The sequence below is a fragment of the Cetorhinus maximus genome, chromosome 16 (genome assembly GCF_964194155.1).
Source record: "Cetorhinus maximus chromosome 16, sCetMax3.hap1.1, whole genome shotgun sequence".
Lineage (NCBI taxonomy): Eukaryota > Metazoa > Chordata > Chondrichthyes > Lamniformes > Cetorhinidae > Cetorhinus > Cetorhinus maximus.
In genome coordinates, this window is record NC_135894.1 from 34,848,627 (window position 1) to 34,875,930 (window position 27,304).

Consider the following 27,304-nt stretch of genomic DNA (forward strand, 5'->3'; position numbering starts at 1 on the left):
AGCGGTGTTGGTTCTGAAAGGCCAATAGGCTATGTCTCCAGAACTCTCTCTGCAGCCTAGAAGGGTTACTCACAATTTGAAAAAGGAGGGTTATCAGTAATATTTGGAGTAAAGAAATTCCATCAATATCTGCATGGTCGACATTTCACCATAGTGTCAGATCACAAGCCATTAGTGGGTTTATTTAGTGAAGATAAAGCAATTCCGCCAATAGCCTCTGCCAGAATTCAATGATGGACCTTGATTTTGTCAGCATATGAGTAAACTTTTATGCACCATCCAGGTGTGCATCTAGCAAATGCAGATGCCCTCAATCGTCTTCCATTGCCAGGTATCATTGTATATGCTCCAGTGCCACATGAAGTTGTACTTGTGTTGAATTTCCTGGACTCTTCACCGGTCTGTGCGAAACAAATAAAGAATTGGACAAACCGGAATCCAATTTTATCAAAATTCCGAGACCAGGTATTGCAAGGATGGTCGAATGCACCAGTGTCTGAAGAGATAAAACCATTCTATGCCCATAAAACTGAGTTAAGTTGTCAAGATGGAATCTTGTTGTGGGGATGTCACAAGGAAGAGAACCACTCTTGACAGAGCTTTACAGAGCACATCCAGGCATTTCAAAGCTGAAGATGCTTGTGCGAAGTTATGCCTGGTGGTCAGGTATAGACAGTGATGTAGAAAAAATCGTTAAACACTATCTCCAGTGTCAGCAACCACAGAGGTTTCCTCTTTCAGCTACACTGCATCAGTGGGAGTGGCCTGGTTGACCCTGGGTTAGAATATACATAGACTATGTGGGTCCATTTTTGGGTACCATGGCCGGGATTTTCCATGCCCGTCGGTATGGGGTGTGTTTAGTGGCGTGAGCAGACAATATGGTGCGATCAGTTTCACAACGACATGAAACCAGTTTACAATCATCCGCTCAGCCCGCCAATGGCGGGCCGCGTTTTCCTCATCAGGCATCGGGAACTTCAATGTTATACAGTTGCATATCAGTGAATAAAGGTAGATAAATCCCCCGGGCCTGACATGATATTCCCTCGGACCTTGAAGGAGACTAGTGTAGAAATTGCAGGGGCCCTGGCAGAAATATTTAAAATGTCCTTAGCCACGGGTGAGGTGCCGGAGGATTGGAGGGTAGCTCATGTTGTTCCGTTGTTTAAAAAAGGCTCCAAAAGTAAACCAGGTAATTACAGGCCAGTGAGCCTGACGTCAGTAGTAGGTAAATTATTGGAAGGTGTTCTGAGAGATCGGATATATAATTATTTGGACAGCCAAGGGCTGATTAAGGATAGTCAGCATGGCCTTGTGCGTGGTAGGTCGTGTTTGACGAACCTTGTAGAGTTTTTCGAGGAGGTTACCAAGAAAGTAGATGAAGGAAAGGCTGTGAATGTTGTCTACATGGACTTTAGTAAGGCCTTTGACGAGATCCCACATGGGAGGTTAGTTCAGAAGGTTCAGACACTTGGTATCCATGGAGACGTTGTAAACTGGATTCGAAATTGGCTGTGTGGGAGAAGACAGAGAGTGGTAGTGGATGATTGCTTCTCAGACTGGAGGTCTGTGACTAGCGGTGTGCCTCAGGGATCTGTACTGGGACCATTGTTGTTTGTTATCTATATCAATGATTTGGATGATAATGTGGTGAATTGGATCAGCAAGTTTGCTGATGACACTAAGATTAGAGGCATTGTGGACAGCGAGGAAGGCTTTCAAATCTTGCAGAGAGATCTGGACCAACTGGAAAAATGGGCCAGAAAATGGCAGATGGAATTTAATGCTGAAAAGCGTGAGGTGTTACATTTTGGAAGGTCAAACCAAGGTAGGACATACACAGTAAATGGTAGGGCACTGAGGAGTGCGGAGGAACAAAGGGATCTGGGAGTTCAGATACATAATTCCCTGAAAGTGGCGTCACAGTTAGACAAGGTTGTAAAGAAAGCTTTTGGCATACTGGCCTTCATAAATCAAAGTATTGAGTATAGGAGTTGGGATGTTATGGTGAGGTTGTATAAGACATTGGTGAGGCCAACTTTGGAGCATTGTGTGCAGTTCTGGTCGCCTAACTACAGGAAGGATATCAGTAAGATTGAGAGAGTGCAGAGAAGATTTACTAGGGTGTTGCCGGGTCTTAAGGAGTTGAGTTAAAGTGAAAGATTAAACAGGTTAGGACTTTATTCCTTGGAGCGTAGAAGAATGAGGGGAGATTTGATAGAAGTTTACAAAATTGTGAGGGGTATAGACAGAGTAAATGCGAGTAGGTTCTTTCCACTTAGATTAGGAGAAATAAACACGAGAGGACATGGCTTTAGGGTGAAAGGGGAAAGGTTTAGAGGGAACATTAGGGGGAACTTCTTCACTCAGAGAATGGTGAGAGTGTGGAACAAGCTACCATCAGACGTGGTAAATGCGGGCTCACTCTTAAGTTTTAAGAATAAATTAGATAGATACATGGATGGGAGAGGTCTGGAGGGTGATGGACTAGGTGCAGGTCAATGGGACTAGTGGAATAATATTTCGGCACAGACTAGAAGGGCCGAATGGCCTGTTTTCTGTGCTGTAGTGTTCTATGGTTCTATGGTTCTATATCATTAGGCAAGCCTGCCGGAATTATCACCCTGCCCCCTATGGATCGTCCGCCCACGTCGGTGGGAAAACACACTGACGTGTTTCACAACAGCACATAAGCGACGCGCAGCTGGCAGGCTACACTGCGCTCAGGACTTCCCGGTTTGCTTGCCTACCTTCCTTCAGTCAGTACTCACAGTCATCAACACCCGGCTTCACAGACAGCACATCACTTTTAGGGGGGCTCACACATCAGCCATATGTGGGTGGCATTTCAATGGCTGCAGGGTTAGAGCTTGCTTGGCGAAGGGGGAGAAGTAGCCTCAGGCAAGGGAAGAGGCTGCAGGATGAGGGCTGTACTGGGGAAGGGGGGGTATCCCAGGGTATGTGGGGGGGGCACATGTTGATCTGTGCAAGTGGCCTCAAAATGGTGCGGGCTGAGGAGGCAATCTCCAGAGGAGATGAGGCCAGATGGAGATGTGAGGATATGTGTGTGAGAATGGGTGGTGATATCCCTTGAGCTGGCAGTGAGTGAGATGCCAGTGGATGTGTGATGGGCTTGAGTGTGTGAGTTTAGAGTGATGCAATGGTTGCCATACCCTGGCTGCACGGATGAGATCATTCATCCTCTATCTGCATTGGTGGCCAATCTTTTCTGTGCAGTATTGGCACTGACCACCGCTGCTGCCACCTCTCAAGCATGGTTGGTCACACCACTGTCCATTTTGCGGTCAGAGCGGGGGTAGAGGACATCGCAGCAAGGCTCCACAGCATCCAAAAGGCATTCCAGTGACACGTCACTAAACCTTGGGGCTGCAGTGTTTTTGCCTTTCATGGACAACTTCCCTGCAGTAGTCATGGGTTGGAAGCACTGAGATGTGTGCACATTGGACTTTAAATATGGCACCCGGCATGATGAAACGGCGAGGTGATGACATGGCGGGCAAATGAGAGCTCGCCCATCATCGAAACGGTGTGTTTCCTGGGAATGCATAATTAATGCGGTGGGTTTGGGACGATACCTGCCATTGTGCCCAGTGGGTAAAACACCGTTTTACCCACTCACCACCACACTTAGTGCAAATCTGGGATGATTGCATCCCATGTTTTTATTGATCATTGATGTGCGCCCTAAGTGAATGGATGTGTATGAAGTTAGATCACCGACATTGTGTGCAGCTATTGAAAGCTACAACAATGTTTTAGTACACATGGCCTACCAGAAGCCATTGTTTCGGATAATGTACTGCCTTACTAGTATGGAATTCCAGAGACTGATGAGTTTAAATGGAATTAAACATATTAAAACAGCACCATATCATCCCTCATCCAATGGTTTAGCAGAAAGAACAGTGCAAATCTTCGAGACAGGAATGAAGAAGTAGTCTGAAAGAACATTAGAAACTCGAATTTCACGATTTCTTCTCAACTATCGCACGACTCCTCATGCAGCTATGGGTTCAACACCATCTGAATTATTGATGAAATGCCGCCTTTGTACAAGGTTGAGTCTGGTGTTTCCAAACTTAGAGGGGAATGTAGGGAAGAGTCAGAGTAGCCAAAAAGTGAATCATAACATTCATAGCAAAACTCGAAAATTTACTGCGGGTGAGACAGTTTTCATGTGAAATTTTGGAAATGGTCCTAGTTGGATTCCTGGTATAATTGTCGCTGAAACCAGACCTTTGTCATACCAAGTGGAAGTGGAAGACTGGATTGTGGGTCACCTAAGGAGTAGGGAGACATTCCAACAATCAGTCACTCCACCCGTAATTGATGTCGAACCTTTAATCCCTGAGATGCCAGATTGACTTACAATTGACATACTAGATGGGTAGAATTATCGGGTTGGTGGGTGGCCACGAACAGTGGGCCCAGGAGCGGCCAGGGAACAGGCCGCCACCCGCGATCGGTCCCCAGCTGCAATTTCATGTTGGCTGGACAATTAAGGGCCAGACAGTGTGAAAGGCACGCTGAAAGGCTCAGCGCTGCCGGGTGGAGGCAGGAGGAGGGCGAGCGCTGAAGTGAGTGCGGGCAGGGGGGAAGCACAGGAGGAAAGTTCCCTAAAGGCAGAAAGCTGCCTCAGGGAGCTGACGAAATTAAAATCAAAAAGACAGAATTTAAAATCCAGAAAAAATGCCCACACTTCAGAATGAGTCACCTGTGTGTGGACATTATAAAAATTCTGTGCAGTAGTATTTCACAAACGAGTGTGTCGGGCGCGTGCCTGCACACTGAGTGGAAAATTCAGCCCGATGTTTCTGTTGAATTAAATAATTCTGAACTGCCATTGCCTAAGGATGTCCCTGATGCTGCAGTTCCTGATCATGTCAATCCAGTGGGAAAATCTCAAGTCGTAGAACTACGTCACTGTAGCCGAATTAGAAAACCACCACAGAGACTTAATCTATAATTGCATGGCCTGTGTATATAAGTATATGCTATAGATTAAGATAAAAATTAAAAAAGATTTAAGATTAAAAAATGTGAAAAAAATTAAAGGGGGAGGAATGTAGTGATTGTAAGGAAAATCATTCCAGCTGTTTTAGGGGTCACGTGATTGTACTTACATTATCAGCCCTAAGTGCAGGTAATCTTAGGGGAAGAGTTTTCTAGTCATGGACCTGGTACAAGCATGTAGCTTCTTCAAGAGTTTTGTAAATAAAGTTTACTGTTTCAAGTAAGAAACCTATCCAGTACACCAAGTTTATTACAGGCCGGTGAGAAGCTATGGTTTTGCTTACACATTGTTACTGCTGTTCAGCACGAAGTTATAAAGATAATTCAACCCATTATAACAGAGTGGATTTATTTACTTGGTGAGTCAAACTGAAATATTGCATGCAGCATCTACAACACACCACAGTGATCCACTTAGTGATCTATCTGATGTGGTGCCCTCTGAATTTGGACACGCCTACCTCGTGCTCCCTTTGTTGCCTCAGAGGAAATGAACAGTCTGCTGACATCTCTGGCTTTGTGGTTGTGAAGATTGTGGCCACTGTCCTTGTCTTGGAAGGACCCATTGGGACCACTCCTGGGACTGCTCTGCCAACATCCCTGCAGGGGCAACCGTCATCACCAGGACCTAGCACACACATATGTACCTTCTGTCAGAGGAGCCAGGGAAGCTAAGGATGAAGAGGATACTGTGAGCGGTGGGGGCCTTCGTCCTTCCCTAGCACATCTTCAGCCTTTGGTAAGCATTCCTGTTGCTCTGAGGGATTGTGCTGCTGAAGCACACCAGACATACCCACCAGCCACCATTGGGCCACCCGTGGCAAATGGCCTGTTCAGGCTACTCAGCATTTAACGTATCCATGAACATCAGAGCTCAGGTTATGAACTGGCTGATCCAGGCTATATTAAACACCCTGCTTCCTGTGCAGGGCATCACACTGTTCTTGCATGCACTCCAGGTGTTGCCGCATTTGGCTATCCATGAGGTTGGCCACTCTTTCATGGGAGGAGCTCATGTGCTCAAAGCCCCAAGACATGATTGAGCTTATCTGTTCCATGAACTTCACCAATCGAAGTCCATGAGCCCACACAGCATCAGAGAACTCTGATAGAAGGCCATGCTTCTGCTCCTGGTTCTCCAATTGCCAAGCCCCAAACAGGGTCTCCTGAGGCCCTTCCTCACTGCCCAGCAGAACATCACTATGACTGTCCTTCCCCTTCCTGAGAGAAACTGTCCACAGATACCTCTGCCTCAGACACTTCCTCCTTCACACTGGTGCTGTGCTCCTCATCAAGTGCCATTGTTTCTACATGCGTGCATGGACCTACAAGGTGCTAGTATCTGGTGGATGGTGCACTAGTCTGCTTTAATGGTGTATCCTTGTATATCTTCTCCTCCTCCTGCTCCTGTCTGAGGGATTTCTCAGAGGGATGAGGTGACCTGAGGCCACTGGCACCTGTCTGTGTGAGACACAAGAGGAATTAATGAGGCTTAACCTTGGAGGCTTTGAAGGATCTGCAGTACTGCGACTTTCCACCCACCCAGTGCTTGGCATGCTTTCAGACAAAGTGTTGTGCAGTGGCACCACGCTCCCCCACCCACTACACCATGTGCACATGGGCCTCTTCAATGCTGTGTGCACCTGGGATGACAGTCTCACCTTCACCAAGTTGTTGCTGCTGTGTGACCCTGGCAATCTCCATAGCTACTTCCTCAATTGCCCTGATGGTTTTTATTATTGGGGTCACCCCCAAGCCCCCGTCTGGGCCATATCCCTGGCATTATGCACCCATTTCTCCTGCAAGGACAAGGAGGAGAGGGAGATAAGGCATTTCAGAACACCATGGAAAAATGGCAGCTTCTCCAGATGGAACAAAGCAGCATGCTGGCATTATCACCTGTCTCCAGAAGCACTATGCTTCAAAGTTTCTTTGAAAGCTGAGTGAGTGTCCTGGGCACAGGCTCATGCAAAGGTGGCAACAATATGCATCCTGTGTCCCCTCAGTTGCTAAGGCAACATGGCCAAGGGTCTAACCGACTCCTTAGAGGTTGGACTCACCTTTCTACGCCTCAAACGATTGTTGAATCGCTTGCAAAATTGCAGCCAAGTGCTGCACTGTGGTACTGATGGTGTCAGTAATGTTGATCCACACCCTCTTCATGATCGTCGGTGACAGTTTTCAGCCCTCTGGGAAAATGATCCCCTCTTCTGTGCATGGTATTGTCGATGAGGACCTGGAGGTCCATATCTAGGAACCTTCAGGCTGGCATGCACCGGCTCCCCTAACTGCTGCCTGACTGTGACATTGTGGCATTGGAGCGCAGTAAGTACAGAATTAATTATGGGCAGAATTTTACGGCGGGGGATTTTACGTTCCCGCTGAAGTCAATGAGGTTTAGAATGTCTCCACCGAAATGGGGCCATAAAATTCTGTCCTGTGTGTGATTTTACTTCATGGCAGGTATAGCATCAGCTAGGCATGCTTACAGGAATGTGTGGGGCGAGCGAGTTCTGGCTTCTGGGTGGCTCATGTGGAGGCTTGTTCATGTGTGCAGGGCATCATGGAATGGGCTCTTGCTGTGCAGAAAGATTCTTAGGAGGTGTTCCTTGAGGTGTTCACTTCCAATGGGGAGATGTGATGTTAGGAGTGCCCAGGGAATTGCACAGTTAGTGTCCTCATATCTGAAGATGGTCAGATGGGGCTACTGGGAGATGCACTTTACTTCAGGGGTGTCTGTGGACAGCAGCCGCTGAAATGTGTGGAAATCCAGCACTCTGTTGGGGCCTGCGGCAGCTGCATATGATGAGTGCAAACATATGCAAGGGGGAGCAGAGACAGGTTGGGTCTTCAGTATTCTTATGAGGGAACTTTGAGGCAGCAGGGTAAAGGTTCCAAGAAGTTTGCAATGGTTTCAGTATTTCATAAGGGTTCCATTATGCTGGGCCATCTTTCATAGGGACATTCACATATTGGACAACAGAGAAAGTATGAAGGTCAGGACTCACAATCCAAACTGCAGCCAACAGTTTATAGCAACCTCAATACCTTCTGCTACCAATTGCAACCAACTAGGAGATTTTCCATCAAGATGATGGTTGAGGCAGGCCTTTCATCCAGCCCACTCCAGAATAGGCCCCTCCATCCCTGGGTTTGGTCTGCCGAACTAGGCAGCAGACCCATCTCCAGGCCAAACAAGGCCCCAGGGACTGCAAAATCAGGCTGGAGACTGAGGCAGGAATGTGACACGGGATCAGTTCTAACTCCCAAATCATGCCTCTGAGGGGAATACCCGCCACCAGGAGTCGAGAGAAGAGGTGTGGGGAACAAGCAAAGGTCATAGTGATGTGGTGGGCTGAGAGTTGGGAATGTTGATGATCAAGGGTTCAGGATTGGGGCTTATTGGCTAGGTGGAGGTCAGACACAGCAGTGAGCTTTCATTAAATGTGAGTGGATCCTCTGGGCTCCATACCCTTTCAGGTAAGTAGATGTGAAAAACTTACGTTGTAAATTGCAGGCAGCACCAGGGTCTGGTTTAATAAGTGCAGCCAAGCAAACCAATCTTCAAATGGCATACAGAAGTGAGAGACCTACTGTCTGATTCAGGCAGAGGCCTGGTGCCTTTCTCTTTCCTTTCCAAATATGGCGACCGGGCACTTTCAGACATTAATTGGTATATGCTTCCTGCCTGCCATATTGTGGGCTTAATAAACCAGCTAGCACCCATTAAATGGGCACAAGCTGCTGGATTTATATTCAAATGTGATTCAATCAAGCACAGAGTGAAAAGCTGAGTCCATGTTAAATTTATTTTAGGTTTTTTATTACATTGTTTCAAATATTAGTATCCAGGCTTGGGCTGACAAGTGGCAAGTAATATTTGCATCACACAAATGCCAGGCAATGACCATTTTCAACAAGAGAGAATCTAACCATCGCCCCTTGATGTTAAATGGTATTACCATCGCTGAATCCCCCACTATCAACATCCTGGGGGTTACCATTGACCAGAAACTGAACTGGACTAGCCATATAAACACTGTGGCTACAAAAGCAGGTCAAGGCTAGGTGACGAGTAACTCACCTCGTGACTCCCCAAAGCCTGTCAACCATCTACAAGGCACAAGTCAGGAATGCGATGGAATACTCTCCACTTGCCTGGACGAATGCAGCTCTCACAACACTGAAGAAGCTTGACACCATCCAGGGCAAAGCAGCCCACTTGATTGGCACCACATCCACAAACATTCACTCCCTCCACCACCCAACGCACAGTAGCAGCAGTGTGTACCATCTACAAGATGCACTGCAGAAATTCACCAAGACTCCTTAGACAGCATCTTCCAAACCCATGACCACTACCACCGAGAAGAACAAGGGCAGCAGATAGATGGGAACACCACCACCTGGAAGTTCCCCTCTAAGTCACTTACCATCCTGACTTGGAAATATATCACCGTTCCTTCACTGTCACTGAGTCAAAATCCTGGAACTCCCTTCCTAACAGCACTGTGGTTGTAGCTATACCACATGGACTGCAGCGGTTCAAGAAGGCAGCTCACCGCCACCTTCTCAAGGGCAACTAGGAATGGGCAATAAATGCCCAGCCAGCGAAGCCCACATCCTGTGAATGAATAAAAAAAAAAGATGCACTGTTTCTCTATAAACTGTGAAGAAGCTGCATCTCAGACTTGGCTCCCTATTCAAACATATTGAAAGGCATGAAGTTTCTGTATTTGTGTGGCTTGGTAAGTCTTATTTACTGCCAAGCAAATTTTCTGGCACCAACAATTAACTTTTACTAGAGTGAAGTCTCATTCCATCTAATTTTAATTGTTGGTGGAGATTTTTTTGAAGATTTTTGCTCTTCCTTTCTTAATCTCTTTTTTCTCTTTTCCTCTTAATATAACATTTCCTTTCCTCTCCTTATTTTGCTTTCTCTACCTAATTTGACATTGGCTTTGATATTCTAACTTACATTTCTTGGTATAAGATACTGAGCTGCTTATTAACAATACTTCAACCTGATGAGTTAAAGAGGCACACAGTTGCTTTCTCTGTTCATAGAGGTTCAAGATGCCTTGTAGAGAGCCCTTTTTGGATCTCTAACTTATACCACCATCCAATGCTAAAGGCTACAGAAATTATTTGGGCAAGGGCAAGTCTAACAAACAGCCACCAGCATTCATTTGCCGGCTATAATGTTGGCATATTGTCATAAAAATGAGTGGTGGATACTGATTAGAAAAAATAAGATTGCATGGGGTAAAGCTGGGTGATACATAGAAGCATATAAAATAGTAACAGGAGTAGGTCATTCGGCCCTTCGAATCTGCTCCGCCATTCAATATGATGATGGCTGATCCTTTATCTCAAAGCCATACTCCTACGCCTTCCCCATACCCCTTGACGCCTTTAGAGTACAGAAATCTATCTATTTCTTTCTTAAATATATTCAGTGACTTGGCCCCCACAGCCCTCTGTGGTAGAGAATTCCATAGGTTCACCACCCTCTGAGTGAGGAAGTTTCTCCTCACCTCAGTCCTAAATGGACTACCCTGTATCCTGAGACTGTGACCCCTTGTTCTAAGACCCCAGCCAGTCTGCATCCAGTCTGTCTATCCCTGTCAGAATTTTATGCATTTCAATGAGATCTACTCTCATTCTTCTAAACTCCAGTGAATACAGTCCTAGTCGACCCAATCTCTCCTCATATGACAATCCTGCCATCCCAGGAATCAGTCTGGTGAATCTTCGCTGCACTCCCTCTATGTCAAGTATATCCTTTCTTAGGTAAGGAAACCAAAACTACACAACTGATGTAGAAGAGATGAAGAACTTAAGGGTTTAGGTTCAAAAGCAACTTCAATTGGATAAGATCATGAAAAGTTAATGGATTATTATGTTGTATGGCAAGAAGAATAGGATATCAAATGTAATAGTGAATCGCTATGAAATCTTACCAAGAACACAGCCTGTGTACCCTGAGTAGTTCTAGGTATACAAAAAAAAAACAATTAAGGGTGGGCAAAAAATGATGGCCTTCTAGTGATGCCATACTCCATGAACAATTTAAAAAAAAATTATACTCAAGAAAAAATACGCAATTGCAATCAATCAAAAGAATAAGAAGAATATGCAGTTTACATTATTAATTCAAGCTATTACTAGACTTTAACTCATTTTAAAAGATAGTAAATGATGGCAAAAAATGTATATTGAATCTAGTAAACATCATAATGCAGAATTTAAGCTATCAATAGCTTATTAATTTCAGTTTAAAGAACGATTACTATCAAAGTTCACTTTGAGACACTGGAGCCACTTTATATTTGTTTATGCATTTGGAGTTACAACATTGTACTGTACAAAAATCACATTTTTTTATCATTTGGGGAATGTGAATGTCGCTAACAAGGTCAGCATCTACTACCATCCTTAATTGCCCTTAAGAAAGTGGTTAGGTCATATCAGGGTGATACTAAATGATTATTGCTTAAGCGAAACATATGTGGTTGCATTGTAGTTAGCAGTCTGCCTTCTGTTTGATGTGTGGCAAATGCTGACAGTAGGATATTGTACCGACTCTTCATAGAATAGATTATTTTTATCTTTGACCTTTAGAACTGCGTATTCAGCTGCTTGGTCCTGCTCTGGTCTTTTACATTCCTGCTTTTGCTTCCTCTTTGGAGGATTGTTAAAATGAACAGACGCATAGTGCAGAGTTTCACTGCTGCAGAAAGCACTACCCTGTAACATTGTAATGAGAAACAACAAGAAGAATAGACAAGATTCATTAATTATAAACCAATTATTTTTCAATTTTTGAACCGACCTTAATTTAGCACAAATTCAGTCTCCCTGTATACGATGAAAAGCCGCATAGAAATGTCAATAATCCAAAACCAAAAGCAAACATTCAATGGCAATCAACTAAATTATAGGTTTCTGACTTCACTGCCTGGGTAATAATCTCACGGGGCAGATCACAGGCCCTTTAACAACCCTGTCTGATTTTCATTTCATTGAACTCATTTATGACATGCACAGCTCCACGGTTGCTGGCTAAGTTGCCAGGGCACCTGGAGGCCTTCCTTGCCTTCCTTCCTGTTCGTTATTTGCCCTCCATGGCTGCATTGGAGAATCAATGTCATGCTGCTTACTGCCTCAGTAATGAGCCGTGCACACCTTCGAAAGTGAACCTTGCCTTTACGGTTTATGGGATGTCTTTAATGGGTGGCTGGCTAATGGACTTCGGACCTTCCCAAGCAGCGTGCTCTCTATAAGCACCATGATTAGCGTCGACAGTTCACCCATTGTATTAAAGTGTGACCCAGTCATTAAAATCAATCAGGCCTCCAGCTGGTATTGTTGCATTTGCAGAGAACCAGCTGCCCAATATGTGCCAGAGACAAAATCTACCTCGATCACTGTCTCCTGCAACACATTCAGTGATGGGCTGCTGGATAAAGCATCACCCAATGTTTTTAATCCATGCTGAATGAAAGATTTCAGTTTTGATTCCCTGATTTCTACCTGACAGCAACTGGGACAATGTAGTTATCCTGATTACAACTATTCTAGGCATAGAAAAAGGTTATACTCCTGAATGTCTCCCAGTAGCTTCTGCTTCGAAGTATGCACGTGAGTATGTGTATGTGCACACACTTGCATGACTGAAAGTGACCATGATTCCCCCTTTGGTCAAACAATGTTCTATACAATGTTCACTGCCTACACTAACACCTGAAAAAAAGCCAAGTTAGGTGACAACTACTGAGACTATTGAACCATACTCCAGTGTGAGTAAATGACTTCAGGACTAGTAGAGCGAAAATTAATTTTTAAAAATGACAGAACTTCAAAGAGAGGTAGCTAATAGTTAAATTTCAACAGCCATCTAAAATAAAATAGTCCATTAAATGGGTATGACATAAACCACATGTACCATTGTGGCAAGTGAGTATCCAACAGCAACACTGTCACTCATCTGAAGCAGGTGGAGCAGCCAAATAAAACAAATATTTTTTTGAAGCCCGCAATTCATCATTTTACATCTGGAAATAATTAGTTGAAAATGCTGAGATCCAATTGAAATCCTAGTACTCATAGTTGATTAATATTTCAGAGAATAATCCTCAGTTACTGATGGTTTGCAAATTTTACAATGCTAACATTTTCTGACTGAGGGCCAAAAGAACTAGGATTAAATAAATGATAGAGAAAGGGACACCTTTCCCCATCACCACCAACCCACCCGACTTTGGCAGTTCCCCAGATTAACGAAACACTGAGTAAAAGACAAATAGGCTTTAGTCGCGCTTCAACATTGACCCCAAAATGTCAATTTGGAAATGTTACAAAGAAGTGTGTTAATGCTCCCAAATGTGACCTATTTGTTAATACCAGTAGTGTCTGGACAACCTCGCCTTCGAAGATTTGTAATTTACAGGTAGATTTTTCTGTTGCAGCTAATTACAACCTAGATTGGATGCTGTGAGCTCAGTTCACATTAAAGAAATGTGGAAGAAACCTTCAGTGACATTTCAAAGTCTGTTTATTCACACAATTATGTGCTCTCAGCAATTCATTTCATCACTGTGAAACACAGACGACCTACAGCTATCGAGAAAAGAAACTCAACAATTTCCACCTTCGCTATCTGTGTTGCATTCTGGATATACTCTGGCAGGACAAAATCACAAATGCAGCAGTCCTCCCAAAGGCGGAGTTCCTAAGTTTGTTAGCAGTCATTAAACAGAGGCAGCTTTGTTGGTTCAGGCATGTCCACAGGATGGAAGACGTTTGCGTACCCAAAGGCTTTCTGTATGGTGAGGTATGCGGAGCCAGATGACCAATAGGACTTCCAGGGCTCCGCTTTAAGGATGCTTGCACGAGTGACATGAAGGCCCTAGACATTGATTATCATACCTGAGGGTCTCTAGCTAATGACAGAGGAAAATGGCAATGGGCTGGTGTGTGACACCATAATGACTAGTGACTACAGTGGTTTGGCAACAGACGCCAATGCTGAAAACAGCAGCCCACAATGAAACTTGGTAGCTTCATGTGTGACACTTGTGACAGAAACTGCCTCTCAAGGATTGGCCTCTTCAGCCGTCAGCAAAGATGCATCATATGAGTCCCCATCAGAAATGGATTTGTTTGCTGTGTGTCCATCATCTTTTGTAAACGGAAGGATATCAATGGAGGTTTATTCATCGATTCCTATGCTCATGGTGGGAGTGGTGTACTGAGCAGAGCAACAATTTAGTAGAAGTTGCTGTCAATGTTATTTAAAGGAACAGGTTACTATAGGCGGCCAAATCTCATTGAAATCAAGTCAAAGATTCCTTTATTTGGAAGCGGGCCTGGGCCAAAGGAAAAGACAAGCAGCTTATTTGATTCAGCTTTGTAGAACTTTTCTGTTAGAGGTGCAGCAAAAAGGTGCTGCTCTTGTGTGGAAAGTGAGACACAAAGCATAGCTACTTTGTTTGCTTGGGAGGCGATCACATTGATTTAAAGCCATCCTCCAATATATTAGGTCTCCAGATGGGAAATGGCATCCACATTGAGAAAGCTTGCCAAGGCAAGAATTGCTGCATGGACCTGGATCAAGTGTATGGGTACAGCATACTAGGAACAGACTTTTATCTCAACCAGGTACATCTGCAATGTGGACACATTCCAATCTTCAGCCTCAACTGCACATCCACAACTAATTTTGAAAGGGAAAATGGACAGGCCCTGTAGCAGTGATGTGATCTTCTGCACCCATTTTTTTTCTTGCTGCACTCCCTTAACACCCAGGTGGTAAACAAAATCCAGTCCATTGAAACTAGATATTCTGCCTCCTTTGTGTTCCCAATGCATCATGTTAACAATTTATTTATTTGAGCTGACAATACTTTATAATGCATTCAGTTCAGCACAGCAGAAGTTCATATGGTGTAGAAAAGATATCAAAACAATATACTTACTTCATTTACTGATTCATTCCCTGATTTTCCCATTATTTGATCATCAACATTTTTGCCATGGATTGATGAATCTATAAGTATATCATCAACATTAGAAATGTCTTACAGTAACATATAGTATAGTGGTGCATATAATGAGATGCAAGAATAAAAACAGTATATAACCGTGAAATTTGGCTCCTCTCTAAAATGGCATCCACTGTGTGCACACACACTTCTGTTGCTAGTTGCACCAGATGTCTTTCTGGTGAGGACATTAGCACGTGCACAGAGGGATCCACCAGAAGTTGCAGAATAGGCATATTTTGATGTCAATCAGCCTGTAACCTTGATTTTTATATTATACCTGTTCCTGGGTGTGGGCGTCACTGGCTAGGCCAGTATTTATTGCCCAGTAATTATTCCCTAATTGTCCTTGAGAAGGCGGTGGTGAGCTGTCTTCTTGGACTGTTGCAGTCCATGTGGTATAGGTACACACACTGTTGCTGTTAGGGAGGGAGTTCCAGGATTTCCACCCAATGACAGTGAAGGAACGGTGATATATTTCCAAGTCTGTATGGCATATAGCTTGGAGGGTAACTTGCAGGTGGTGGTGTTCCCATGTATCTGCTGCTCTTGTCCTTCTAGGTGATAGTGGTCATGGGTGTGGAAGGTGCTGTCTGAGAAGTCTTGGTGAATAGCTGCAGCTATTTTACAAGATTGATTGCAGCACATCTTGTAGAAGGTACACACCTGTTGCCACTGTGCATTGGTGGTGGAGTGAGTGAATGTTTGTGGGTGGGGTGCCAATAACGGAGGCAGCTTTGATACCAATGCTGCCAGTCCAGAGATCAGTGCTCCATCTAACCCTCTCTCACACAACTGAACACATATTCAGAAGCAGAAGGTACCTCCCTGCCAGTTTTATTTAAACAAATGATCAACTACTTTAAGGTTGGTTGCTGATCGATTTCTGCTGGTTCTTTGTCTGATTGTGGAAGTGTTTGGTGGTTTTCAGGTTTGTTCAAAGTTGGTGAAGGGGGTGGCAACGCACAAGGCGAAGGATATGGTCCCGACTTCAAGGATTCTTCACAAACCACTTTCTTCCACATATGTGTGCATTAGTTTGTATCCCACTTAGCTTACAGCATGGCAGGGAGAATAGCAGAGGTGACACAGAGCAGAACAAGCTGCTGGAAGAGGGAGGAGAAGGTCTCTCGGCAGGAGGAACAATATCCACTCAAGAGATTTTCGGTAGCAATTCTTCTACCTAAACCTCACCAAGAAGTAGTGCTTCGGACATTATCTAACCCGCGCGGTTGGTGCGATCGTTAGATAGCCGAAAGCGGATTCTTAGTTTGACGGCTGGCAGCGGCGGCGGCAGCAGCAGCAGGAGGATGTCGAGCCCGGCGCTGCTGCCGGTGTCGAGCCGTCGCTTGGCGGCTCTGAGCCCGAGCTCGGCCGTCTCCTTCTACCCGCATCACAGGGCCACCCTGCGGCTGTCGGAGAAATTCATCCTCCTGCTCATCCTCAGCGCCTTCATCACCCTGTGCTTCGGGGCCATCTTCTTTCTGCCCGACTCCTCCAAGCACAGGCGCTTCGACTTGGGGCTGCAGGACGTCCTCATCCCGCATGTGGAGCAGGGCAGGCCGGCGGGACGGGACGGCAGCGCCGGGCCACAAGGCGGCGGCGGCGGAGTCATGGTGCATGGAGGCGGGGAGGAGCATCAGCACCGACACAGGTACTGGGGCTGGCCGTGTGGTAGGGGGGGGGGACGGGACACAGCAGCTGTCCCCTGGTTCGAGGAAGCCGTTAGATTGGATTGGAAAACAGATTTGTTCCATGTTGCAAACCCGGTGCCCGAGTCATTGTTTTATTTCGTACAGAGATCCCAAAACAAAAGGGGGATCTGCAGGCTTGGAGTGGGCAAGAGTGAAGGATGCCTAGATCTTTACCTCGTCACAAAAGTTGAAATGCTTATTAAAAGTAAAGGGCAGCTCCGATTATTCAGATGGTCACTGAGCCAGCTAATGTAGGCCTGAAACACCACATACCCAGATACCCATTGAATCCTTTAGGTGCTGTCCAAATTGCTTAGGACTAACATAATTTAGGAGAAACGTCAAGAGTGACCTTTAAGGCCGTTACGAGTGAGCTTTCCCAACCGGAGTATCGCTAACGAGTAACATTTGGCAGGCTGGGATATTGTTGCAGGGAAAGCAACACTGTAATCTTTGCTTTTTCCCCCAGCAGTAATCTGGGATTCTCATCATCATTATCCAGTTCTTTCGCCCAGAGTACTTGCAGTAATGTGAACAAACATTTCAAAACTAGGTTGGAAGATGGGGGTTCGTATCTGACGTATTTAAGGGGGAGCTACACAAGTACACGAGGGAGAAAGTAATAGGAAATTCTATACTGATAAGATGAGCTGAAATAAAAGTGGCAGCAGACTGGTATGGAGCATCGGTGTAGGGTTGTTTCTGTACTTTAAATTCTATGTAATTGATTTTGTTTTTAATTTGTTACTTGTAAATGGGGGTCCAATTATCAAAATCTGTACCCATTCCACTTGACTACTGGCACTAGAAGCGGTTGATTCCTACTTCTTTCCCGAGTTAAGGCAAAGGGCATGTTGTGGTGTTTATGCGGGTGCAGCAATCAATTAGGAGGGCTAATTGCCTTTATCGCAAGAGGATTTGAATACCCAAGTAGTGAAGTCTTGCTTCAATTGTATAGAACCTTGTTTAGACTGCACTTGGAGTAGTGTGTGCAGTTTTGGTCTCCTTAGGAAGGATATTATCACCACAGAAGGAGTGCAACAAAGCTTCACTAGACTTGTTCCCAGGATGGCAAGACTGTTCTATGAGAGCAACTGGGGAAACTGGGCCTGTATTCTGTAGAGTTTCAAAGAATGAGAAGTGATCTCATTGAAACCTGCAAAATACTTAAAGGGATAGACAAGGTAGATGCAGGTAAAATGTTTCCCCTGGCTGGGGAGTCTAGAACCAGGATATACAATTTCAAAATAAGGGAGAAGCCACATAGGACCGAGATGATGAGATTTTTTTTACTTTGAGGGTTGTGAATCTTTGGAATTCTCTACCCCGGAGGGCCGTGGAAGCTCAGTCATTAAGTATGTTTAAAGTAGAGATTGACATTTCTAAATACCAATGACATAAGGGCTATGGGAATATTGTGAGAAAAAGGCATTGAAGTGGATGATCAGCCATGATTGTATTGAATGGCTGAGCAGGCTCGATGGGCTGAGTGGCCTACTCCAGTTCTTATGTTCCTATCTCCATTTCACTAAGGAGATCCTCACTGAAATATGACCCTCTGCTGCAGCCTCAGCAATCCTAGCAATGTGATGCAGGGCAGATTGCAGAACTGCTGTAACACCCTGCAAACCCCTTTGAACACTGGTGTCTGTAGCTTTGATGGCAGCAGTCTGAGCCTGTATAACTGCAAACTAAATTTGAATGACTTTAATCTGACCTTTCACTGCAGAATCTGGAGGCTGAATGGTTTCTGTTTGTGCTTCAATGGAGGCTGAGATGTCAAGCATCAGATGCTGTATCATGAATGAGTCTACAAGTGTCCTCGCGGAGTTGACTCCTACTTCCACACTGGACAACAAGGACTCCAAGCTCTGTGCAAAGTCCTATGCCAAGTTGACACCTCCAAGCACCTTGGCATTAACAAGCCTGCCAGTGCACCAAGCATTTCAGTTGTATTTCAATCAGCCTACTCCTTCCAAAACTGCAATGTCTTCCCTAGTCAGTACTGCCAGCCCATCTCATCTTTTCCCTTTCCTGTCTTTTCTGAACACTTTATACCCAAGAATATTAAGCACCCAGTCCTCACCATTTTAAGCCATGATTCTGGTATTGCCACTACATGATATTCCCACACAGCTATTTGTGCTTCCAGTTCATCAACTTTATTGACCAAACTTTCTGTGTTTACATACATGCATTCTAAATCTGTCTTTGTATTCCTCCTAGTCCTTCTTAGCCATCTCCAATCTAAAATGGTACTACATCCTTCCCTAGTACTATCCACTCAATTAATCTCAATTAATGCACCTTACTTGTCTTTTACACTCGTATATGTTGCTGCCCATCCCCCTGAGAATTTAATATAAACCCTGCCCAATCACACTATTGTACCCCCATGCGTATATTAGTCCCTGTCCTGTTGAGGTGCAGTGTGTCCCTGTTGAATAGGATCCTCTTGCTCCAGAACTGGTCCCAATGCCCCAAGAATCTGAAGCCCTCCTTCATCATGCCTCAAGCCATGCATTCATTCTTCCTATCTTCTTATTCCTACTCTCGCCAGTGCACAGCACTGCAAGTAACCCAGAGCTCCTGAAAATATGACTGTAGGACCCCAATACCTGCCCTCACTAGGCCATTGATGCTGACAAGTACCGCAATTTCTGGCTTACTCCCTTCACTATGCAGATTATTCTTCACGCTTTCCATGATGACCTTTATTCTGGCACCAGAAAGACAAGACACCATGTGGGACTCAGGATGACAATTACAGGCATACCTGCCTATCCCCCTCACTATGGAATCTGCTATAACAACTTATTCTTTGCTGTTCTCTCCTGTGCAGTCTTTGCCCATTGGTGCCATGGTCTGGATTGAACTCCTTCAAGGTGTCATCACTCCCAATAATATCCAGTGCTGAGTAAAAGTTTGAGAGGAGCACACGCACCAAAGACTCCTGCACTTTCTGCCTCTTCCACCTTTTGCCAACCATCTACTATCCTGAACTCTTACTGCCTGTGGGAATATGTTTTTTTAATTATTATTATTTTTGTTGGTATTGTTTCTTCTAGAATTTAAATGCAATTTTCAATACAATATGTTAGATCAAAAAATATGTATTTTATCAAATTACCTTTTCCATTCTTCAGTTTACAGCACTGACTCTTGATGATCCAAATACAAAATGGTACAATTATAAGACCCAGCAGGCTGAAGTAATAGTACTTGGGAATACCTTCAAAATTACAATTGAAATGTGAATCAAAATCATTAGTAGCAATTAATTATAAACATAACCAATGTTTATTATATTACATGCAATAATTTTAAATGCAGATCTTCAGATATATTATTTAAACCATATATTGAATCAGAAATATATTTAACATCTATCACTTCTCAGTTTTTGAGCTGACTTGTACTTGTGAAATGTATGAATAAGATTCACCTAGCAGGAACTCCACTGAGGACGGATGTCGAGAACACTTCCATTTGCACAAATGCAGTATCCTATTTCTTCTAATAGTCCTCAAAGGGATGTAGCAGTCTTTTATTGGTGGAAGGAAAAGCCCATTCCACTATTGAGTCTTTATGGCAACAGTCATGTTACTCATGAGTGATATTATCATTGCCTGGAAAGATGTCACACATCACTGTTTTCGTGTGTTCAGCAGCTTACTGAGTTGTGTAACCACTTTTAATTGAAGCGCACCCAAAACCACATTGCAAAAATTGGTATCCCAAGAGATGGTCTTATGATATTTTATGTCAAAGAACTGTACAGATATTTTAAAATACCTCTAAAACCTAAGACAGGCTTGTGCTTCCATTCTCTTGACCCTTCATGATCAGTAATAGTTTACCATGGCCAGTCAATAATAAGCTAATTATCCATGTATACTTGAATGCATAAAACAGATACTCTACCTCCCCCTTACTGAACCCTTTCCCCACAACCCCTCACACCTCCTCTGGCAGTTACACAGGCTTGGAGTGGGCAGTATAACCTCAGCTCCTTGGTCAAATTATTGGTACTTGCAGAACTATTTTACAATGTTTGCATTCTTTCTCATTCGCATCCCTTATCCAATACATTTATGCATATCCAACTGTAATGTTATCAAGGTTGTCAACGTAATTTTTTAGCACATTGAGGATTATTTAGCAAATGTTGTCCAATCGTGGAATCACACCTAATGTTGGACACTGTGTTTTGAGTTTTGCAAGCACAGGCTGGTTGGGTGTATCTGTGCTGTACCCATTGCGAACAGCAGCTGGGACATGCTCTTTGATATGATCTATCAGTCTTTGCAACATATGGCCCACATACCTAGCATCACACTGGCCCTGAAGTTCATATACCGCATTACATCTTTTTGGCTTGATGCAGCATCCTGTTAGTGGCAAATACTACTCATGTTGCTATTGCAGAGTAGCAGCATGAAACAGCTAGCTTGTTGCCCAATTTTTTGAGATACCTTGCAAGGCATCTCAAAAATTTGAGCAACAGGTGAAGCTAGCTGTGTCATGCTGCTAATATGCAGTTGTCTTCCCCTTATATTGGTATTCTTGCGAGTTCCCTAATGAGTGCAAGACAAAAAGCTTAGACCTGTCTCTTTTTCAGCAAAACTCTCATTCTTTCTTAGGTGCAAACATAAGATTAACAATTGGAAGAGAGCTGATAGTTTCTGAGAGTCACATTTATAAGAGTGCTTATTTAATGTTTACTCCCAACTAAGTTATTTATAACAAATAAGCTGAAAATACAGCTTTTACATTTTTATTTTCATGAAAAGTAATTTGGAGTATTCCTGATTGATGTTTCATATGAAGATTTATTTTCTTAATGAGTAGTTGCAGCCCACCATTTTGAGATCACCTGGGTGTTTCTTGGTGTGAGAGCACCAACTATCTTTATTTAAGAATGCAGATTGCCTCAGTTACATTGCCTGACTTTAGAAATAAAATAAGGGATGGGATTGGCAGGGTGATGCATTTGATTTGACTTTTTTAAAAGTTGCTTGATGTTAAATTTTGATTGATAACAATGCTTTAGTATGGTAAAGGTACTATATATATTGCTGCAAATATATCATACATTCATCATTCAAATCTATTATCTTCTGTAATTTCTAAATCACCCCTGTTGTTGTCTCTTCATCAATGCTGGATAGAGCTACCTATTGTTATGGCAAGCCACATCCTATTCAGCTCTCTGTCTTGCACATTGCCTTCACGAGTGAATAATACGCATTGAGAACCATTATCGAACTACCAGCTTTTTTGAAGCAGTTGGTCAGCTTTTGTTAGTTTCCTGATCTGGTGTTCTGATGAAAGGTCATCGACTTGAAACGTTAACTCTGTTGCCCTCTCCAGGGATGCTGCCTGGCCTGCTGAATACTCCCAGCATTTCCTGTTTTTATTTCAGGTTTCCAGCATCTGCAGTATTTTGATTTTGTAATAGTGCATTCTGTAGTCTTCTGAATTAAAATGCCATTTTGGCATTGATGTGCACCATAAAAAAAAAATTTGCATCAACCGAACAAAGTGCACTCTCATTCCCTAATATTTCTTAAACCACTAATGAATTCGCTGCACTCCAAGAATAGTTTGCAAAGGTTTTAGCTGATGTACAGAAACAATGTGCCAGCCCTCACCTCCTCATGCACTTCAAGCAGCTTTGTAATGGCAGCTTTCAACCCTGCTGGCAGCTAATTGGTACACTTGGATGTTTTAAGTCAGTTACCTCATTGTTTCTTTTGCACATGTTGCCTTAAAGATGCCAAGGGTTGCTTTAAGTGTCGGGATTGGGAATTAAAGTCATATTCTTACTTTAATGAGCTTTAATGAGGACAGATAGAAAAAAGATACAACACTGTTAAATGGTCTGACTTGTGAAGGGATGAACTAAATGGACACAGTGGTTTTTTTCTTACACATACACTCCAGAATCTAAAATCTCAATGGGCTATATTAATTAATCAATGAAACTGGTATGTTTAGTGATTTTACGATTGTGCATTCTGTACCAATGAATGGTAGTAGTATTATATCACCTAGAAGCTGAAATCAGGCTGATTGCCTGTATACAGCTACAACAGAATTGGCAGAAACTTGGTGGAAGGCATGAGAATGTAATATTGGGTGCTTTTTTTAAGAACATGGGACTGAGGAGCAGAAGTTGGCCAGTTGAGCCTGCTCCACCATTAGATAAGATCATGTCTGATAAGGCAGTGGTCTCAACTCTACTTTCCTGCCTGCCCTCATAACCCTTAACTTCCTTTTCGATCGAAAATGCAACTCTGCCTTGAATAAATTCAATGATCCAGCCTCCACTGCTTTCTGGGGAGGAGAATTCCATGGACTAATGACCCTCTGAAGTGAAAAAAAAATCTCCGTCTTAAAGGGGAGAATATATTGCAGGATATAAGCTCCACACTGTAAATGTGTTCACTCGAGTCACCGCTGTTACATACATTGAGAAGTCCGGTGACGGGTTAAATGGCAAATGGCTCTAAATGGGAATTATATAAATCATAGCACAGGAGGAGACCATTTAGCTCACTGCTTATGGGCCCGCGCTAGTTTTCAATAACTATCTCACTCCCCTGTCTATTACATTTTCCTTTTCAAATATTCTATTGAAATCAAGATAACTGAGTGAGCAGTGCAGCGGTCCTGAGAAATAAACTATCCGATTGAGATCTCCTTATATCTGATACCAAGTTGTCTTGTCTGTTCAGTATTATTTAAACACGACCTATTCTGGTTCCCGGCGACTTTTCCTCCGTCGATTCATGAAGCCGGAATAAATTAAATTATTTCAATAATATCACTTACACAAATAACACTTAACGGCTGGTCTTTTGTCGTTTATCATATTCTACACCAGAAAGCGATTCTGTTGCGGATTTATTTTTATAAACCAGTTCTCCAGCAAGAACAAAGGTTTTAAACTCGCTATGACTTGCGTTCCAGTTTATATATTTCTTTTAATCATTCGTTGCTGAGCAACAGAGTTGCTAAAAGGGAACCTATCTATTCGACGTAGTTAAAGCGCAGAAAGATAAATGTTGGAAATACATAGTAGGTCAATTAGTATCTGTAAACTGGGGAGGTTTGAGATAAATATCTCTGGTCCCAGCTGCTGTTGCCAGTCTAATTGGTTGATGTTGCCGATTTCAATTCACCATCATAATTAGTAATAATTACCAATAAATTTTAAAGGCATTTTTATTCCTATGAACTAGAGATTGCGACCGTGTTTCTCCAGTATGCGCATCGATTTATCTTCTGTAATTTTATCCCGAATGCTGCATTTTTACACGGAGTTCTATAAAATTATTACTTTTACCTCCACTTACTGTAACCGGGAGTAATGAGCTATTCTCTTTGGTTTATTCTCTTTGTGAATAACTTACCTCTGCTGCCACTCAGGCTTCTCCTCACTGGCTCAATGAGAGTTATGTGTTGAACCTGACAAACGACGGTGCTTCCCTGGTCCCAGTGAGTGTGTGGAATCCGCAGCCGGGAGCTCCGGTTATAGGTGCTGTCCCTGTTTACTGTCAGGGATCCCGGTTCTGTTTGACAGGACACATCTCCCTCTACAATCCAGGAAATGTTCAGATCACTCGGGAAAAATCCCGCAGCCAAACAAGTCAGAATCTGAATCCCAACAACGTCATTCTCGGGACCCGCAGAGAGATAGATTTCAGGTTTCGCTAAAGGAACAAAGTAAAATAACAAATTCTAACGATCTTCATTATAGCAAATATATAGAGAACAGCTATATTAAAGATTTAAACTTGTGCAAGTTTGATACTAAACGGGGCACTGCAGAATCAATTTGATTAGTTTCTGTATCAATATTCAAATCACAAAACACAGAAAAGGAAAATGCAACGTACATGAAATACGAACCAGAATAATCATATAAATAAGTGACCTTACAACAAGTGTCTTTCGGGCGCAAATTCGGTTTGTGTTTCTTTGGAGCTGTATCGTCAATGAAATGTAAAAAAAATAACTTATTTCACAAAGATCAGATTCCCTCTTTGCAATTCGCTCCTTACGTAAATCATATTCCGCTGTTAGGACTGGTTTTAGTATTACACAATATTACACAATTCTTCAAACTAAATTTTGAATATTATATGGAAGTCCCTGCTGTTTAATGGTTGTTGTGACATTGAAGCTAAACCCTGGTGTACTCACCCGGGCCCAGTGCACAGATCATGTCAGTTTGGGTTATATTTGTGTGTGGAGTTATTTTTGTTTCCTTCTCCCACACATTGAACTATTTCAGTGTCCCTTAATCTAATCAGAGAATCACAGAATGGCTACAGCACAGGAGGATGCCATTTGACCCACTGGGCCCATGTTGGTTATCTACAAGAACAACTCAGCCAGTCCCACTGCATTCTTTTTTCAATAGCCCTGATTTTTTTTCTTTTCAAAAATTATCCAATTTTCTTTGGAAAATCAATATTGAATCTGCCTGCACTTTTCCTCTGTCAGTTCTCTCTGCAGCGCATTCCAGATCCGAACCACTGCGGGGAGGCGGGCTAAGAAATAAATCCTCTGTGCCCTTTTATTTTGACATTCGTCTTAGAAGTCCTGTAGTTCTGGACACTCCCTCCAATGGGAATAGTTTCTCCCTATCTCTTGTGAGCAGATCCTGGAACAAAAGGAAAATACAGCAGATGTTGGAAATCTCAAATAAAACAGCAAATACTCAGCAGGTCTGGCAGCATCTGTGGAGAGAGAAACGGATAGATGACCTTGCTAATAAACTGTAAAACGATTAAAACTATTGAGTTCTTCCAGTTCTGACCAAAAGTTGTTGACATGAAACGTTATCGTTGTTTCTCTCTCCACAGACGCGGCCGGACCTGATGAATATTTTCTGTTGTTATTTTATAATTACCTTGGACCTGCAGTTTTGTTCCTTCGCCTATAAATGTTTCCCAGGGCCGAGGATCCTCTTTAAGAACCACGCAGTGGTAAGTGTCCGAATCGTTCACGATCACCCTCCGAACGACAAGCGAATCCCCAGATACAGATACGCGAGAGCTTTTATTGAGGAAATTCCTGGATCCATTACCTCTGGTGTCAGGATTGTCTCTTGCCCTACACCAATAATATTTCACTGAATCCACCCGCTCCTCTCCGGGTATCAGGGTGCAGTTAATTTGAGCTGTCTGTCCTGTCAGGAGGGACAGAACTGAAGGAGACTGAATCACTTTCAGACCGACAACTGGCCCTGGAACACAAAGTTATAACAAATAGGAACATAATCTTCAAATCATTTGAGTACAACTGGAATTGTTAATAATTAGAGTCAAAGTGAATCCTTACCTAAGACAAAGAGCCAGAGTTTGAGAACAATGTTTCTAACTGCTCCCATGTTGCTGGAGTTAACACCGTGTCACCGGTTGGTTAGAGCTGTAGGTTATTTTAAAGAAAATTAAGATCACAGGGAGAGTTTTGTGGTTGTAGCGCACAGTGCGTCACATTACACTGACTGCTAGTTACAGGCCCAATGGAATAGCTTAACAAAATAAACTCTTCATTTCTTCTGTGCAATAAACATGTATTTCACTTTAGCAAGCAGCGTAAAAAATCCTGTACCACTGATTTACAGTATAATTATCAAGCAACATTTAATTTTAAATTGAGTGGTACAATCGTGAGTCAACAACTTTCCTTAAATATTCAAAATAAATAACAAAACAGAAACAGAAAATAAATAAACCTGTAAACCACATTAATTTATCTGATGGAACTAATCTAAAATGCTGAGACAATATTCAGTTGGGTTATGAGATTACCTGAAAAGCGTGATTTGTTACTTAGTTAACCTAACTTTGTTAACTTTGTTAACCTAGCCCATTGACCTGTACATGCAAATCCCATTTGTACAAGTATTTTCAAACCGTCCACCCCCAGCTGCCATCCACCAAAGGCAATTTTATTTTCAAATTTACTCATGGTGTGTGGGCATCACTGGCAAACCCAGCAGCTATCATCACTCCCTAATTGTCCTTCAGAAGGTGCTGCTGAGCTGCTTTCTTGAACCGCTGCAATCCATGTGGTGTAGACACATCCACAGTGCTGTTAGGGAGGGAGTTCCAGGATTTTGTTAACAGGGAAGGAACGGTGATATATTTCCAAGTTAGGGTGGTGTGTAGCTAGGAGGGAAACTTGGGAGGTGATGGTATCCCCATACATCTGCTGACCTTGTTCCACAGAGTAGAGGTCATGGGTTTGGAAGGTACTACCAGAGCAGCCTAGGTGAGTTGTTGCAGTGCGTCCTGTATGTGGTACACTCTGCTACTACTGTACATCGGTGGTGGAGGGAGCGAATGTTGAAGGAGTGGATGGTGTTCCAATCAAGCGGGCTGCATTGCCCTGGATGGTGTTGAGCTTCATGAGCATTGTTAGAATCATAGATGTCTACAGCACAGAAAAAGGCTCTTTGGCCCGTCAAGTCTGCGCCGGTCAAACAAGTACCTAACTATTCTAACCCCA

The 27,304-nt window shown here is 43.3% G+C and overlaps 1 protein-coding gene and 1 gene segment (V, D, J or C); one reads left to right on the plus strand and one right to left on the minus strand.

Annotated features, from left to right (window-relative positions):
- Positions 1-9,659: 9,659 nt before the first annotated feature.
- LOC144691503 (tyrosine-protein phosphatase non-receptor type substrate 1-like) lies at positions 9,660-26,378 on the minus strand. The segment is given in 6 exon segments: positions 9,660-11,787; positions 15,018-15,088; positions 19,908-20,009; positions 24,196-24,495; positions 25,701-26,036; positions 26,132-26,378. Coding segments are annotated over 6 exon segments (1,119 nt in total).
- On the plus strand, positions 15,980-25,829 carry LOC144691506 (mannosyl-oligosaccharide 1,2-alpha-mannosidase IB-like). Its single transcript, XM_078559649.1, has 2 exons — positions 15,980-16,737; positions 25,654-25,829. Exons 1-2 carry the CDS (start codon positions 16,394-16,396, stop codon positions 25,667-25,669), a joined length of 360 nt encoding a protein of 119 aa, XP_078415775.1. The 5' UTR covers positions 15,980-16,393; the 3' UTR covers positions 25,670-25,829.
- Positions 26,379-27,304: the final 926 nt, after the last annotated feature.

Coding starts and splice junctions, on each gene's coding strand:
- LOC144691506 (XM_078559649.1), top strand. CDS start 16,394: ATGTCGAGCCCGGCGCTGCTGCCGGTGTCGAGCCGTCGCTTGGCGGCT.